The following is an 18,299-nucleotide window of genomic DNA, read 5'->3' on the forward strand; positions in this document are numbered from 1 at the left end:
TATTATTTCCCTTCTACGTGACTTTACCGAAAGAACCAAGAATAAGTTTAACTAATTTGACACACTTGAAATTAATAGTAGGTAATACATTAGACCTGTTTATGGATCATTTGATACAGATAGGGAAAAACTATTGGCTCCATGAGTAATGAAAATGTAAACTTGATTTGAAGCTTTCGTGACTGCAGGAATTACTCTTTGGTTTTTTCGGTAAAGTCACGTATATAAAAAATAAATTAAATAATAGAATACGACGTTTCGATTGCAACACAAGCAATCGTCATCAGGTATAACTACATTTGAGAGAGACAAAACACAGACACGGAGACACACAAGCAGAGACACACAACACAGACACACAGAAATATTACTTAACTCTTAAACTAACTGCAAATGTAACGAGACACATTTTTAAAAATTCTACAAGTTTTATTTTCACATCAATACAAAACCTTTTTTACAATTGACAGCATTCTGTCCACGATGCACAAGGTGAATGTGAGCCAGGTACATCTTTACATTCTGTGTGAACTACGGTCACTCGCTGTTTTGTATTGTTTTTCGTCGTGGCTGATACCCGCCACATCAGGATGCCATCAACATTAAGCAGCCATAAAAAACAGCAGCCTGTGCCTTTTCCATTCACAGGGTCAATCATCCATGTCCGAGTTTCAAGTGTATTTCATTTGAGCCGATGGTTGTGCTTTGAATATTCATCTTCCAAATAGATACTGGGTAGCTATGTGAATTGAAACATCAACCCTGTGAAACAAGTTCTGTACGCAGCGATCTACATTACCAGCATTTACAACAAATATATTTAAACATTGTGTGTAATCAAGCTGACAGCAGCTCACCTCAACCCTGTCAGCTGAAGTAATGTTTGAGTGTGACACTCCAATATGGTTCTCCATCGAGTCAATATGCATATTAAGTAATTAGAAGCTGGAAAAATAAGATAATTGGTTAAAAATAGAAACCTCAGCCATGGAGGAGGGGGGGGGGCACAAGGACCATAGTTTGGAGAGGCACAGTGTAAGTGGTAGAGTTGACGGTAGAGGTTGACAGCTTAAATAAAACATTCCTGCATATTTTTATCTTTTTAATTAAACCCAACTACAAATCATATCATTTATTCTCAGATACAGCAAGTGACTAGGATTCAGAGCCATCTTTTTCCTGAGATCCTGGACTAGAAAGGGACAAAATCCATTCCCCCTTCAATGGTTTGAAGTGAATATTCAGCAAGGCCTAACATTAGCACGTGGCATCCTCCTCACTGCTGCTTGCGGCCACCAAGACACTGATTGACAACGCCGAGTAGGTGGGAGTTCTCCAGCGCGGCTGCCACCCTCTCCTTGTCCGCGAGCTGCTTGTTAACTGTGTGTACACACGTGCTCAGCATAAACACTCAATACGGAGTCAATTGAAGGCATATTATATTCTGTATAGCAGTGCCATGATTGCAGTTTTACAAAACCAATCTGCATTGCAGGAACATTAATCATTCGGGGTGTAATGATGCATCGATTCACCAAAATATATTGGTTCGCTCACAATGGGTGTAAATTGTGGCACCAATAAATCAGATAACGACAATAATGGTGTTCACTTTTTTCAGCCAAATACCGGGTCAATGAATACTGCCTCTCCTCAAACACAGAAGGTTTAATTAGGAAATGCTTACTGAGTCATTAAGATCTACATTAAGGAATATTGGGATGTTTCGTTTTTTTATTAAATTGTGGGAGAAAAGTGGACAACCAAGAGACGTGCCACACAAAAGGAGAATCCGACTGCACATACGCACACATCGCCTGTCAGAAAGCCGCTAGCTACACTACCACCTGGAGACAACCGGACTTCCCAACTTGTAGCCATCTCCCACACGTCAACACTGCTCTGGCTAGAACTAGAGATGCAAAATTCACACATCTGTGCTTTACCCACTTGACGACCAAGTACCATGCTTGAAGGTAGATCGGTGTGTAAGGATGTCTCATTATTCATCTAACTGACATTTGACACAGCAATTTTAAACTAGACTGCACCACAAAGACAACAATACAGTGAAATACATTATTCTATCAATATTCTGGATGTGTATACAACAAAACAGAATAATTTTTGTGGTTCTCCGTGTTTTGAGAAAATTACAAAGACTAAGCCCAACTCGTGCATATTTAGGATTTATAGGATTTATTTGATAAAAACCAAGACTCAAAGAACCCAAATAAGGCAATGTTTGCATCATGTAGTTTCAATGCAAACATAAAGAGACTCTCCGTTCCAAACTAATGTGACCCTTTCAACTTCCGACTCATGCCAATTGAGTGGGAGACGTGCCCCATGATACGCGGCTGCCTTGTTACACTTGTGATGTGGTGCGCTTCATTACCTGCGTGCTCCGACGCATGCATGCCTGGAGCAATGTGCACGTCCACCTGGCGACACAAAACAAAACACCCAACTCCACTGTTAGACTACATTTTATCACAACACAAAAATATTCCAATACATCTGGTGGAGCCAACACAGAAGGCATTTCTGTAAGTTTTAATGGGCAAGGATACCACGAAACAACCTGCCTTAAACAACACTAGATGGCACTCCTGTCATGCTGTATATGTCGGGTGGTTTTCTGCACATCGGTCGTTGGATATATTTGAACTTTCAGAGATTGGCTAAACGAATCAAGTCAAAAATGTAAAATATACATACCTTTTATAACTACAGTTAAGCGTCATTTGAGCCATTATTGCAATGATGCTGGTTTACATGAAACATGCAGGTAAACAAATACAAATAGGACTCTGACTGTAATTACAAAGAATGTTTTTTGTTCTATTAGCTTACTGGCTTTTCAGACCAATAGTATTCCAGCAGCATGTGAACCTTATGGCAGGACCTCGGGGTCCCGAATAAACGGAAGTCAAAATCGTAAAAAAATGTTGGCGTCTCGTCCCACAGCGCACATAAACGCCGCGACCCACCTGGCGCGGATCATTCTGTTGTTATGTCGTCCAAGCACAGAGAGGACGAATGCGCAGAAGAGCTGAACAAGCGAATGCACTCCATGCTCGGGCATGGGCAGGATCATAAGTCTTATCCAAAGCTGCTCAAACTGCCTACACGACCTTAAGTCCTTCATTCATCATAACGGTTTGCATAATACAGTGAAATTGCTCTCTTATCTTCATTATTATTTGTGACCTGTTTAACACGTAGGCTTTCACACAAGCCGGCCTGAGTAGGTTAAACGTTGAGTTTTATAAGGGCACCACGGGGTGACCAGCCCCTTCCCCACCCAGCCCCTCCCCACCCAGCCCCTCCCCACCCAGCCCCTCCCTACCCAGCCCCTCCCTCCCCACCCAGCCCCTCCCTGCACGACGGACGGACACAATAATCCCCTGTGGGCAGGTGTAACCAGGAGGTTCCTACCAGTATTATGCATTATGTGAGCCCTTTGAACTTGTCCTTCCTATCTATTATGTCTATTAAAATAGCCGTACCAACGGTAATTTGTGACCTACCAATGTCTGCAGTCAGGATCAATCGATGACAATCCTATTACCTGCAGATATTTAACAGATGAGATGCGTTGCACTGTTAATTCCTCCTGTTTGATAATACTTCTCTTGCCCGTAAGCATCTGTGCAGAGTTTTTTTTTTTTTGCGGTTAAGCCATAGTCCCCACATACTGCGCGTGTCAATGCGGATAACAGGAGCAGCGACCCACAACTCTGTAGAGTAACATTGGTATAAACGCTTGTTACAATATGAATGGCGCATTGAAAACGCGTACTATTTTATATACTATTTACAAAGTGTGTTCACAAATCCACACTGAGAAACACAATGATTCATAGGGGGGTATAAATACATTTTTAAATAGTGTATTTAAATAGAGGTACTGCAGGTAAGTAGTTTTCAGTTTTAAAGGCATAGTTTAACAAGACAACACTTGCTACTATCCTTCCAACCCATTGGTGAAAAAGACCAAAGTTTTTGTTTACACTATAATATGTTTATACCAGAGTCAGGGGCTTATGGGACCCCGGGGTCCCGCTATAGGGTTCATGTTGAGGAAAGCGAATTCTATACCAGTTTAACTGGGTATCGTCAGCAGACTCATGCTTGTGAAGCAAATGCAGCTGATTGCCATGTTATTGGCAAGGGCGCTCCACACGGAATATGGGACCCCGTTCAAAGCAAAGAGCAGTAGTCTAAGCAAACTCACGCGTTGCTGTGATGCATTACGAGTGTCTGTCAGAAGCAAATATAAGCAGAAATCTCGTTTTACAGACAATTAAAAAAAATCACTTAAATTCGGACCTAGGGGAGCTTCACCAAGTCTCTGTGTCTCAGAGGGTGTAGTGTTGTTGGTGACAGGCTACACACTACAAGATTGCCAGGGTCAGCTCAGATGCACAGGAAGCACTCAAATGTCCAAAAGTATCCGTCCATAATCAGTTCACTGGACTGCCTCTGCAGATGCCTAAATACTATCGGCGTTACATAAAATGTCGTGATAACAGCCGAAAGCAGTGGATAGGAAGTTATTCCAGGTGTAATTATGCATCAATTTCGTTATTCTGATTATTCTAGTTCTCAATACATGCATTAAGTTGCGCATTTTTTTTCGATTCATAGACGTTGTATATAATTGGTTTACGTGGACCCTTCGGCCATTACATAGTGCTACAATGCAACACAATATTCAAAGAAGAATCAACTCTTCAATTAAATCTCGACCCTGAGTCATGGCAATGTGTTGTTTCGTGACGGGGCGAATCGCTACGCCCCGAGTGGTGAGGCTCGGCAGGTAGGAAGAAGAAGCAGCAGCAGCAGCCACCTTGAAACGGTCGGGCAGGCAGCGCAGCAGCTGGACGCGGATCGCGAGGCCGATGAGTGTCGCCATGCTGCAGTGGGGGATGGTTGGCGTGAAGGCCACCACCACCATGCTCTCCGCATCGGTCACCTGAGGCAACGCCACGACCCGCACGGCTCACTCTCAGGGCTCGCAACACACTCGATGTACTGTGCTCTCTTTCATTTGTTTTATCGTCAAGGTAGGTGCTGCGAATTAGAGGTTGTGATTTTTTAGCCAAACATTTTTTAGGAAATACCCCATTAGGACTGGTGCATGTACGTCCAACACATGTTTCACACCGCTTAATGCGTGCGTACGAATAGACGGGCCCAGCAATGGTGCTGGTGTGGGAACGGCTGTAGGGCACGTGGGAAGCGTCGGAGCAGCGCCACTTACACGGACATGAGCCTCCTCCACCACCTTGAGCTCCTCCAGCGTGAGGGGGTGTTCAGGGTCATTGATGCCTCGGATCAGATGTGGCAAGTGCGAGTTAAGTAGTCAACATTGAACGTCGTTAAGGGGTTTGTCTTACGATGAATTCTGAGGCAAACTCAAAATCAAGCACTTTCATGTGATATTTGTGAGATGATTTCTAAAAATAATATGCTAAACCACCAAACATCACAGGCCACTGCAATCATAGCACGAGGTTAATAAGTTCATTAATTATTAATAAATCAACACTCGTGATTTGTTAAATTAAAACGTATTTCCATTTTAAACGACTTAAACTTTTGGTTTATTATACATTAGGGTTGATTTAACTTTATCTGCTTGTTTAAAATACAGCAATTTGAACTATGCATTATAACTTGACAGTTTTATGTAAATCCTAAATATAATTTGATAAGCTATTAGCCGTAGTTAATTTGTTATAAAGTAAAACAACAATCCCACTTTAAAGGCGGAGCGTGGATTGCTCTGAGGGCCTAGCGCGGCCTGACGAGGCCTCGGCCTCGCCTGCGCCGCTACCGGGAGAAGGGCACCACAGCCGGGCGGGTTTCGCGCGGAGGAAACGGGTGGCGGCTCGGAGGAAGCCAAACGTGGGTTCACAGAGCGTGGAGGCGAAGTGAGGAGATGCAGATGGCGATGAGATGCAGATGGCGAGGAAGTGCCGGCGGCGAGGAATTGGAGGAGAGGATATCGAACACCTCCCGCGAGTCGATCTCGTCGGCAAGGGTCTCGTCTTCGTCGCGCTCCGTGAGGACGCGATCCGCGCTCCTCGCGAACACGCGGGGCCGCGCGTTCTCCAGCATCGCCCCTCTCCCCGTCTCTCTCCCTCCCCGTCTCCCTCCCTGGCTTTAGATCTCTCCCGGTGCCGCCACCACCACCACCACACACCTCTCTCTCTCTCTGCCTCTGCTGCTATGAAGGGCGCCCCGACACAGGCGGAGTGGGCGGTGCGACTTCGTGTGTCCCCAGAGCGCGCTGCTGATGTTTGTTTTACCCACCGCGCCGGGCACTCATTTCAGTTCGAGTCGACCAAGGGGAGGCCCGCACCTGTCCAGGTGTCACTCGCCACTGATGTGAGCCGTGAGCGCACGATGCCGTAAAGCAGCGCACACCACGAACTCTACCGTCACGTTCAAGTGTCGTAAACGCGGCTGCCGTAAACGCGGCTGCCCCAGGAATCTGACGGTGCCACTCCGAGTGTCAAAGAATGGCTGCGTTTGGGATTTTTCAAAAGACTTCTTCCAAAACATCCTTTAAGTGGCCTCTTTATCCTTTAAGGCGTCACACTTTTCCAATGCCCTGCTACGGAGCATGCCTAACCGTTTATCGCATAGACAGTCAAACCAATATATTTTCTATACTCTTTGGTTCAATATATTTTCTATTGCCAGTGATGGAATTTATTCTGAGTGCAAAAGCAATTACGTTTACAACTTTGCGTTTTGTGCAAAGACCAAACACTACACTGATAGCTCACTTTAATCATGGGGCGCTGCTTCTAACCTCAGGCACCTGGCCCTCCACAACTTGGTAATGTTAGCAGAGAAGTCACATTGCTAACATGGAAACGGATACTTTTCTCAGGTTCCGCAAGTCCTGCGGTGACCACGTTTCCTCCTTACAGTCTCAGAATTGATACAGGGTGCGATTAATAACACTTCCTCGTTTTATGGATTATGTGCCCAGCCATGCACGGCTTCCCATGAGAGTAGAATAATATATCCCAGCATTGGACAGATTTAACTATAGATTATACGTAACTATATTTAGGTAGTAAGAACACAGGGGAACATACATTAATCCATTCTTCATATCGATTGAATAATTTGTGTGTTATGAGAAAGGATAATTGCCATAAACGTCGCATATTATATACGTCTACGTGTTAAGGCCACAGTGTTACAGACATGACTTGCTGAGTTTGTTGTTACCTGTGCCCATGCACCGCTGCCAACGCATCACCACAAGGTGATATGGGGCCCGACGTCCATCCGTTCCGCTCCCTCCTCCATCTCGTCGCCATCTCGTCGGCTGGCCCCCACCGGGCCCCCGCCGAACGAGTGATCGGGCCGACACAAATCCCGCACTAACCGGAGTGAATATTTGGTGAGAAGAGCCTATAGCCTACTGCTGCCCAAGTCCCCAGATACTCAAACGCCTACTACGTACCCCGTAGCTGTACTCACGGCGTCGCACGGACGCTGTGAGAGTCGGAGGGAGAAGGACGAGAGAAAACTTCACCTACCAATGCCTCGTGGTGGCACTCGCTGGCATCACACAGATGCCGCGAGCGGCTCCAGGAGGCAGGACGGCAGGGGGGGGGGGGGTCGTGGCGACCAAGATGTTGAAGAAGAGTCTCTTTTGAATGGTCCCAGTCTACTTTTTATCCCCTTGACTTCAAAAGCTCGGGGTCACGTTATACTGCGCGGCCAATCGTGCGCCTACCTGTGATTATCGCCCGTTTTTTCCCGTGCATGGAGCGCTGCGGCAGGTGCTTCTGCGACCTATCCTCTGTCCATCCGTACTCATTAATTTATTACTCACCCTGGTTAATCTGGAAGGACGCCCGGCTGGCGAATACATACCCTGCGAGTGTGTATTCGGTCTGGGGGTCAGGGTAGGTCGTGGCGCTGCGATCCCCTGACCTCATGGTCTGCTCTTCTCGCTTAATATTCTACCCCCAGCCCCTCGAGGTCGTGAATGACTCATTGCGGCTGGCTTGGTGAACCTTTTTGCACCCATACAATTTTAGGCCAACTCAGGGGCACCGCAATGTGACCTGTCCTGCGAGGGCCGGCCAATCTCCTGGCACCGGGAAACCGTGGGACTTTCCTCCTAGGGACCCTTTGGATTAAAACCCGTCGTGCCAGGCAATCCCCCGCCAGGAGACTGTGTGCGCTGCGTGTGTGTGCTCACAATGTGGGGGCCAGGGGAGGAGTCGCAGCGCTTGCAGAGTTGCTCCGAGGCCTTGGCACCACAGTTACGACTCGTCCATGTAGTGAGTCAGATCGCATAACATTTGTCTTGTAAAGCCTCCCTCCACCCGACACGGAATCTTAATAGAGTTGTCACGTGATTCATAAACGTGCCAATATCTGACCGCTTCAGCAGCACCACCATGGACGCATTCATGGGGAAGCGATCCACACACATGGAACATTTGAGTGCGGGTGTTTCACTGGCAATTACAGCCAGTAATTACAGCCAGTATCATCGGCAGCTGTCAGAATTGTGAATCACGATGTTTAGGCGTTAGAGACGTTTTGGGGGCTCATGCATGATATCGTCCGCTCTAGCACCCGAGACGCATCTCCAGTTCACCTGGCACCGCTATTTCGCCTCTCGTACGCACGGAGTGTGTAAATGCAAACAGCAAAACCCACCCTGGGCGACTATTTGTATCGATCAGCGAGTTATGGGCGTCGCTGACAGTGAGGGAAGATACCTCGAGTCGTGACACTTCCCCAGTCACACTTCTTCCCCAGGCAGACTCAGCCTCTCCTGAGTCCGTCCCTTTCCTTCCCATAGCCACACAGACATGCTGCTGCTCTCACAGTTAATGTTGTTTACGACTGCATTTGATCCGTGTGATTTTTCGCAGTTTACAAATGAATAGAATAAAGCACGGCCGTGGGAGGTGAACCGAGTGACGCCAGTGCCCGGCACTGGTGCCGCTTGCACACTCTCTGATGTCGCCACACTGGGACCAGGCGAGAGCGCGGCTCGGCACGGCACGGCTCGGCAAGGAAAACAAATTCCACTGCGCCGTCTTCCCTGAGCCGACTCAGTGCCGGGTAGAGCCCCCACCCCAAGGGCTGCCGGTAGCGAACTGAGCCAGCATCCTTCCCGCTGGTCGCAGAAACAAGTTCACTTCAAACTCCTGGATCGCACGCGACTCGGTCCTTCATCGCACTGAGGGCAATGAAAAACAAGCATCACCTTGAAGAGAACCCACAGTGGTGGTCCCATGGGGAAACTATCCGCATACACCCAGGGTTTAGGAAACCAATTTTTAGCCGATATGCTGAAACTACAGTCAACAGTTCCTTTTTTAATGTGGAAACAAACGCCCTCTGCAACTTTTGAAGAGAACACGCCTCGGCTTGACCACACCATATTCTTCGCTGCAGCCACATGGTAGCGGTGCCCTCGATCATCTGCTCTCTCAACTCTGTCCTCAGCTCGAGTCAAAGACCTGCGAGAGCCAAAATGATCTTCAAGTTGTGTGTTCTGTGGTGTCTGTGGCTGGCCGCTGTGAATGGGCAAGACCGTGGTAACAACACGAGTGGTAAGCGTTAGCACACACTTGCTTGTTTCATTTATGGAATGTGAAGAAACAGAATCCTTGCCGGTTTTTAAAAAAATACTTTATTACGAGAATGAAGCAGCACGATCACAGCAATCTTCATGAGCCGGATGCCAAATCGCGGTCTGCTGCTGGTCACGACGAGACGACTTTGGTAGATAATGGAGGTTTTTGGGTTCGATCGCGTAAATATACACACCGGTTAGTGCTGTACTAGTGACCAATTGGCAAGTTCTGTTTACGTGACAACCCTTACTAGCTGGCTGTGTCGCGTGGTGGCGGGTTTTAACAACACATTTATATATTTACGCGATCTAACCCAAAAACCTCTTATGGATGATATTGGTCGCGAAAGCCTACTGCGTGTTAAACGGACTTCAGTCGAGTTAGAGTCGTTTTCCCATTCCTCTTTCTCTGTTAAGGGAGTGCGGACCACAATGGATTGTTACATGGTCCAACATGTGGGTTGTATGCCCACAATTGCAATACTGTGGCCTGTGTCTTTAATGCATCTCTATGTATCTCGACGTGTCTATGGGTTTACATGGTCCACAGTTTGGGTTGCAGGGCCACAATCGCACTAATCAGGCTTGTCTTTGCATTTCCCATTAACGAAGGAGATGTGCACATCGGCCTGTTGCATGTTAAACTTCCTTTGCACCGTACATATCCCAAGCTCCTGCATATGATAACTCTTCAAATCAGTGCATGAGGCGTAGGAAATGTGCAGACTTGGGATGACAGAGAGAGAGAGAACGTGAATTGGAGAACATGCAAGAAACGTCGTATTGACCGTCAAGAGAGCAGATGGGCTTGGGCAGTACACGCCATGGTTACGGGGGGTTTGATGGCCGCACGGGGGTGGCTCATGCCCGAGCGGTACATCCACCGTGGTGATGGAGCAAAGAAATTGGCTTGTGGGGGAGCTTGGTGGATTGTTGCATCTTGAGACAGTGTGGAATTGCGTTGACTTGAGGAAGTCTTCATCCAACAGATGGGATATAACATGGCTGACGATGCTTTAAAAGGGAATTGGCCAAACATAGAAGCCTCTGTAAAGTGCTCAGAATAAATGAGGATCGTGGATTTAAAATATCCCTTTATCAATATCATCTTCACAGTTGCCATCTTTACCTTCATCATCAGCATACCTTCACTGTGTCAATATCTTTTAATTATCATCTTTATCATTGTCAACGTCGTCATTATTGCTATCACCACGTTATCTATTATCAGAATAACATTTTTTTTTATCAACCATCTTCACCTTCCTCTGTGTGCGTTCGTTCATTCCACCAGCATGTGACCCCATTTCTAGGAACACAAACATCGTTACAAAAGGTGGAGACAAGACTTCGCACTGCACATTTGCAGACTGCCGGTGTAACCCCATGTGACTGGATAGGTCGCGATGTTTCACCAGCGTTGGGTCAAGCGAGCCTGACTCTGCTGATGAAGCACTGTAAGCAGAAACTGCACCAGAGTTTGCTTGCATTGAACGAATGCTGTTGACGTTGTTCTTCCAGAAGGCCATGTGGTTGACAGAAGCGTAGAAAATGTCGAATTTGTATGTTTCTGGACAGACATGTGGGATTGTTTATTTTTTGTTACCTACATTCTGCACAATGACATAAATTGTTATTTTTTTACAGAGACATCAACTGCAGGAAGAACCAACACAACCATACAGAATAGCAACGCATTGTCATCAAAAGGTGTAACGTTCCAACAGACAGCAGTGCGTGGAGTCAACATCACTGTCATAACCAAGATTGCAGGTAAAGCCCATTAGAGGTCCTCTGGACCCTTACCCTCGGTTCATGTATCAAATATAAAAAAATCAGGACGTGTTGAGTCAGTACGGGTGGGATGCGAGTTAGCGATCTGAGGTCACTATAAATAGAGCTCAACCCGTGATATTACAGAAATAGAAGGGCAGAGTCCCAACTCGAAGACACGGCATCAGGGAAGGAGTCGCACCACCCTGGTGCCAACTCACACGGTTCTATGTTTATCCATACAAACACCGCCCGAGTCTCTCATTCTTGGACATCGGTAGCCTGGTGTTAGCATTACCTACATATAGGGCCGAATCGACTGTGTGAGACTTTGAAAGCCCCTGGACAACTCGTTGTAGCGTACTTCTGTGCACCAGCTAAAGTCCCACCTTGCACAAGCATAGTTATTGTCACACCGTTCTGTGCGACCATCGCCATGTGTCTAAAGTTACTGCTTCTGTGAGCATCTCTCAGCAAAACACCCACGTTCAGAAGACAGACTCTCAACACGGAAGTGTAGCTCAACACTGCGACGCGATGTGTGCGCACACAAGACTGTCAGTATTACCGCAACTCTATACCGCACAAAACTGTTAGCATAGTTCCTCCCAGGACACCGTAGTAGTAGGACACCCAAGGCCGGCACTCCGAGCCGCGCTATTCCACTCCCGTGCTTGTTCGCCACTGCTCCTCAGTTGGCTGCCCCACCAAGCTGCCTGGAAACAGAGGGAACCCTCCTAGTAGGCTCTCCCTCTACCCATAGACACCCTACATGTTTATAGTGGGGGTAGAAGTTTACTTAATCTCCCTGCCTCGTTCTTCCTATAACGCCAACGCCTCTCTGCTGGCCGTTGTCCCTGGCTAGCCACCTGATGTCCTCCTGGTTCGTAGTTCTGCAAAGCCATCACCCCAACCGTGATGAAGGAGCCATTTGAGGATCCAATCAAAACCATCACCTTGCCATACATAGCAGGGATCACCAAAAAGATATCCAAAATCATGAACAAACACAAGATCCAGGTTCGATTTAACACTACGTAAAATTCGTGATCTGATCCCATCTGTGAAGGACGAGATCCCTGACATGCAATATCCCAGCGTCAACAAACGAAGCTGTATCTGCGGCAGTAGTTACATTGGGGAAACTAAGCGACATGTCTCGGACCGTGTTCGTGAGCATAAGGCAGATTTGAAACACGGTAGGACCAATACCTCGGCTGTGGCTGATCATTGTTTTAATGCGACTGGCTCACACGAAATTGATTTCTCTAAGACGATGGTACGTTGCAAGCTCACTAGCTATCAACAAATATTCGTTCATGAAGCCATCCATATATACAGACACAGACACAATTTCAACAGAGAGGATGGGTACAAACTCTTTAAGTCATAACTTGTTGTATGTTGTCACCTTCCGTGCTTCACCTTGGTACTCTCTGACCCCAGGGCACCTTCGCTCTGACACCAGAAGCTTGTGCCACGCCCATTTTTGAAATCTTTAAAAACAGTTGCCTTCAGTGACCTTCCCCCTTTTTCCTCCTGAAGACGATCGCTTGTGTTGTGATCGAAACGTATTTTTATTTTATTTACTTTTATTATCATTTTATCTATCTATGTGACTTTACCGAAAGAACCAAAGAATATGCCGTGCTCCAGTTGCTGCAACCTCTCTCCCCCAGGGAGTCCTCATTAAGCAGACTTGGGCCTCTTTTTATATACAAGGTGCCTCAAAAAAATGTTGCCATTGATATGGAACTATCGTTTTCAATGGGAAATAAACCGGATAACACACTGTAACATGATAACAAATGTATGTTAATAGCTTCAAAAAGTCAAAGAGTCTCCACTTGTTTGCCATCGTTGTCAACACGTGACTGGAATCTTCTCCAGGTGGTCTCCAGAGTCTGGAGGCACATTTCTTGTGGTGTTGTTGCAAATTCTCAGAAGTGTTAACGTTTGTTTGAAGCACCCTGTATGTAACTTCCCCTGGCTATTTAATGCTCCCAGCTCATTGGTTGATAAGACCCATCATCTGCGAGGTTCATCATTCACACCGATGAAGACTGATAAGCCCTCTCTGCATGTAGAACCAATTGGACCTGATTTATTCTCTAGCCACTAATTGCTCTTCTGTTAATAATCTTTGACACTTAATATCTTCAGATCTACGAAGCCGAACGAGCTGAAAATTTCTACACAGACTCGCCTTGCGTGACAATTCAAGATTTAATTACCGGTCCAGGTCCTGCCCATCGTGGTCCTTTTCGTGTTTTAACTATATTTTAATCATTAATAACACTATGTAACACAATTTATGTTCCTGGGTAGTAAGTGTTATTTCGTAATTGCTTATGCCTAAAAAGTATAGAAAATGCCTATTATTCCCCACAAACTTTGCTTTTGTGACCAGGAGAGTGATATTTGGAAATGTACCTATTTTCAATGATAAAACGGGCGAATTTATGTATTTTGTTCACATAAAGACAGAAAAAACAACATTAATCAAAATTAACATGTTTTTATACTAAAGTAATACAAAAATTACTACACAAGAGTTAGAAGTCAATAGTTTTTCGAGATTTACAATTATATTGTAAATCACATTCACAAATCAGCCCCCAAATGTAGTCTCCCATCATGTTCTCGTTATACTGTCCTTGGTAGCGGCATTCAAAGTCCAGTATATCCTGGTGGAAGCGCTCGCCTTGCTCCTCCGAGTACGCTCCCATGTTCTCCTTGAATTGATCAAGATGAGCATCAAGAATATGGACTTTGAGGGACATCCTACAGCCCATTGTGCCGTAGTTCTTCACTAGAGTCTCAACTAGCTCCACATAGTTTTCGACCTTGTGATTGCCCAGGAAGCCACGAACCACTGCGACAAAGCTGTTCCAAGCTGCTTTCTCCTTAATAGTGAGCTTCTTGGGGAATTCATTGCACTCCAGGATCTTCTTTATCTGTGGTCCGACGAAGACACCGGCTTTAACCTTTGCCTCAGACAGCTTAGGGAAGAAGTATTTAAGGTACTTGAAGGCTGCCGACTCCTTATCTACAGCTCTGACAAATTGTTTCATAAGGCCCAATTTCATGTGCAGTGGTGGCATCAGCACCTTCCGGGGGTCCACCAGTGGCTCCCACTTGACGTTGTTCCTCCCCACAGAAAAACCGGTCCGCTGTGGCCAGTCCCGCCTGTGGTAGAGCGCCTTGGTGTCCCTGCTGTCCGAAAGGCAAAGATAGCTGGGAAACTTGGTAAAACCGACTTGGAGACCCATCAAGAATGCCACCATTTTGAAGTAATCCTCTTTGAGGTGCACCGAGTGAGCCAGGGGAAGAGACGGGTACTTGTTGCCATTATGGAGCAGCACGGCTTTCAGGCTCCTGGATGAGCTGTCAATGAAGAGGCGCCACTCATTCTGGTTACAGGCGATTCCGATTGGCTCGAACAGACTGGTCACATTGTGGCAGAAGCAGAGCCCATCTTGACGAGTGAAGAGGCTGCAAAATGGTTGGTGACGCTTCCTCTGATCTGCGACTTGCACACTGTCATCAAACAAGTTCCACTGCTTGAGCCTAGACGTCAAAAGCTCGGCATTGGACTTTGTGAGACCAAGATCTCTGTTCAAGTCGTTGAGGTATTTTTGGTTGGGGCAGTATGGGCTTCTCTCCTCAGCTCCACCTCTGAAATTGTCATCTGGATCTACAACGTCTTCCTCGCTCTCTGACTTGCTGCTCTCTTCTAAAGACGGCTGCTCTCTCTCCGGAAGAGTGGGTACGGGGAGCTCATGGCAGTGTGGCACCAGGGTGATGGATGAAGGAAGGTCCGGATACGTGATAGCAGGTGCATTCTTGCCAGTCCGACGTTTGGAAGGGTCCACCATGCAGAAGTAGCAGTTGCTTGAGTGGTCAGTGGGTTCCCGCCAAATTCTTGGGATAGCGAACTTCATGGCTCTCTTTTCCCCTCTGTACCATCCTACAAAAATACATGTATTTCACCCATGACCTAATGTGTAAGAGATTCTCGCAACATTTTTCATACTTTATATATTTTTTCAATTACATTGAAAATTGTTAAACATAATTTTTATTTTACAAATTTTATAACCTAAAATTCCAAGCAAAAATTGTACATCGTACCTTCCAGAGTTTTTTTTGCATTGCTCGCAGGTGAAATGAGGTGCCCAGGGTTTGTCTTGATCCCCGACAGGCATGCCGAAATATGCCTTGTCGGCCTCACACATCTTAGCAGATGCTTCCACAGAGTACGTTTTCGCTCTTGTCTTGATAAATTGGTCGCAGACATCGCAAAATGCGTTTGCCAGATGATTGCAGCCTCCTGATGCCATCTCAGAAAAATGCAGATATGTATCCACTTAGGCAGCTGGAACTAAACTGAACTGGTGGGCTTAAGGCCCCTGTATTTATACTACTATTTATATTACTGGACAGTTCTAGAATGTTCTAGAAGTTACTCCAAGTTTACTCGGCACTGAATCTATCTGGAATGTTCTGAAAAATAGGTACATTTCAAAATATCACTGTCCTGGTCACAAAAGCAAAGTTTGTGGGGAATAATAGGCATTTTCTCTACTTTTGAGGCATAAGCAATTAGGAAATAACAATTACTACCCAGGAACAAAAAGAAATACAATTTGTTACACAGTGTAATCGTACATTTTACCCCTCCCCCCCCCCTTTTTAAAATCACGAATGGTCATGCCCACCTACGACGGTAAACGTCTGGTTCAACGACAGCGGATGTTGCTGGGCAGCCTGTGAGCAGTGAAAGAGACGCGAATGTCACCGCTGGTCATGGCGCCCCAGTGGCTGTTTAGCAGCCCTCTTCCTCATAGCGAGAGCAACAACAACAATGTAAAACAACAAGCACACACTTTTATTTGCAGGAACAAATGTTGATGTGCTACAAAATTTGGTGGCTTAATTTCGACATTTGTATTTATGCAGGCCACCCTCTTTTATAGAGCAAACCAAATTAGATTGTTTCCGGGGTCAACATTTTTTTTCTCCTGATGATGATTGCTTGTGTTGCGATGGAAACATCGTAATATTCTTATTATTTTTTATTCACTTTATTTTTATTATTTTATTGTTATTTTTTCTATCTACGTAACTTTACCGAAAGACCCAAATAATATCAAAATAATTTATTTTCTAATTTTGAGTACAAATAAAAGTGTGCGCATTGAAAGCTTATTTTCTACCAATTTTTTTTTTATTATTGGAAAACTCACGTGCAAAACAGTTTTTTTCTATCTTCTTGGTTCTTTCGGTAAAGTCACGTAGAATGGAAATAATAAAATAATACAATAAAACATTATAAAATAATTCTCACGACGTTTCGGCCACAACGCAAGTAGCCGTCCTTAGGTGAAGACCAGGTTACTTGCGTTGTGGCCGAAACGTCGTGAGAATTATTTTATTGGTTTATTTTATTATTTTATTATTTCCATTCTACGTGACTTTACCGAAAGAACCAAGAAGATGAATCCCTGCAGTCACGAAAGCTTTCAATCGAAATGTTTTTTTCTATTTCTTTAGAGCAATCAATCTGCTACTGTACCATTGTCGCACGCAAATATTGGTGTTTTTGTGTTATAGAGGAAACAATTACAGTACGCAGCACAACCAGCCAGCCCAGCAATACATCGCCAACAATCGAAGGTGACGTTCATTCACACTGCAGTGCGTATAGTCCACATCAACACTATCACAAGTCCAGACTGTGGACATAAACCCTCTGTGTTGAGTTTGTATTCTCTCCCCCTGTTCTGCATGGGATTCCTCCGTGTTATCTGGTTTACTCCCATCGCTAACAAAAACCATACAATGCAACTGGTATTGGCGAACATATCCCAACGCTGAAAATAAATCACCTGAAAGCTACTCGGTGGGATTTCGCCCCCCGACAGCGATAACGTGGCAGGAGCCTCCTGAAACAGAGTTGAGACTCAGGAGTTTGTGAGTAACAAAGCTCAAGGAAAAAGATATCGGCCTCCAGCGTGATGACAAAGTGGCTCTCCTCCTTCACACTGGATGCGTGGCCACTCTTAGTCTCTGCCAAGACGTGAGTGAGCTGTGTGAAGGCGAGACCAAGTAGAAGTGCACAATATGCCGTGATATGACGTCGCTGTCCACATCCGAGGCGTCGCTTTCAAGAGTTTGCTGAACCGTGACTCTGACCCCCGGCTGTTGTTTGTACGCAGGTGATTTCGAGCGTTTGTTTACAAAGGCGAACCGAATTCCCCTGCTGGTGTTCGGGTTATCGGTCACTCTGGTCACCCTGCTGGTGTTCGTCTGCGTGCTGAGGTGAGCCCTTAACTGAGTTTTTCTACACACGCTTCCATTAAAAAGCCACACATTAGAGCTGATGTCCGTATCCTGCGTCTGACCACACCTATGATTAGCACGGTTGGCTACGTACGGTGCGAAAGAAGCTCAACACACAGTACATACAACACCTGACCAACCCGTCTTTGCTTCCACATCTGTGTTCCCTGCCGTCCACAACCCACACTGACCAGCGTAGCGAAGTATGGAAAAATAGTTCCCACGACGCCACAAGGCGTGAGTCGGTTCTCGGCCAGAAGTGGATTGAGCGCAGGGCTGTGCGGGTACCTCTCGATCGTGAGAGTCTTGTGCTGCGCCGGCTCGCCTGGCACGAGTGAGCAAACGGGACGACTTCCACGACGGGCCAGGATAGAATCGGCAGAACACCACCATAGAGGGAGTTGGGATTATATTTTTATGAGAAATGTTCACACTTGGATTAGGATTCTGGTACTCCATGACCTGATTTTGAAATACAGTTGAGAGCATGAATTGCACTTAAATTGGTAAAGTGCGCAGAGAACTCGGCGGGCACCCGAACCAC

At 45.9% G+C, this 18,299-nt stretch overlaps 1 protein-coding gene and 1 long non-coding RNA gene across 2 annotated transcripts; one reads left to right on the forward strand and one right to left on the reverse strand.

The window, feature by feature from the left end:
• Window positions 1–418: 418 nt before the first annotated feature.
• CIAO2B (cytosolic iron-sulfur assembly component 2B) lies at window positions 419–6,198 on the reverse strand. Its single transcript, XM_078879480.1, has 5 exons — window positions 6,016–6,198; window positions 5,270–5,347; window positions 4,856–4,981; window positions 2,399–2,444; window positions 419–1,380 (listed from the first exon to the last, which is right to left on the reverse strand). The coding sequence occupies exons 1-5, from the start codon at window positions 6,127–6,129 to the stop codon at window positions 1,277–1,279; spliced, it is 468 nt and encodes a 155-aa protein (XP_078735606.1). The 5' UTR covers window positions 6,130–6,198; the 3' UTR covers window positions 419–1,276.
• A 3,314-nt stretch (window positions 6,199–9,512) lies between these two features.
• On the forward strand, window positions 9,513–17,061 carry LOC144949474 (uncharacterized). The gene is made up of 3 exons (XR_013640279.1): window positions 9,513–9,614; window positions 11,285–11,410; window positions 17,027–17,061. It is a non-coding gene; the product is annotated as an uncharacterized LOC144949474 (long non-coding RNA).
• Window positions 17,062–18,299: the final 1,238 nt, after the last annotated feature.

Source organism: Lampetra fluviatilis, chromosome 54 (assembly GCF_964198595.1).
Source record: "Lampetra fluviatilis chromosome 54, kcLamFluv1.1, whole genome shotgun sequence".
Classification (NCBI taxonomy): Eukaryota; Metazoa; Chordata; class Hyperoartia; order Petromyzontiformes; family Petromyzontidae; genus Lampetra; species Lampetra fluviatilis.

Excerpts from the sequence above, each read along its gene's own strand:
- CIAO2B (XM_078879480.1), bottom strand. The coding sequence starts at position 6,129 with ATGCTGGAGAACGCGCGGCCCCGCGTGTTCGCGAGGAGCGCGGATCGC. Across the intron at positions 5,348-6,015 it reads ACTCGCGGGAGGTGTTCGAT|CTGATCCGAGGCATCAATGA; the intron begins ATCCTCTCCTCC and ends CACTTGCCACAT. Across the intron at positions 2,445-4,855 it reads GCCTGCCCGACCGTTTCAAG|GTGGACGTGCACATTGCTCC; the intron begins GTGGCTGCTGCT and ends TTGTGTCGCCAG.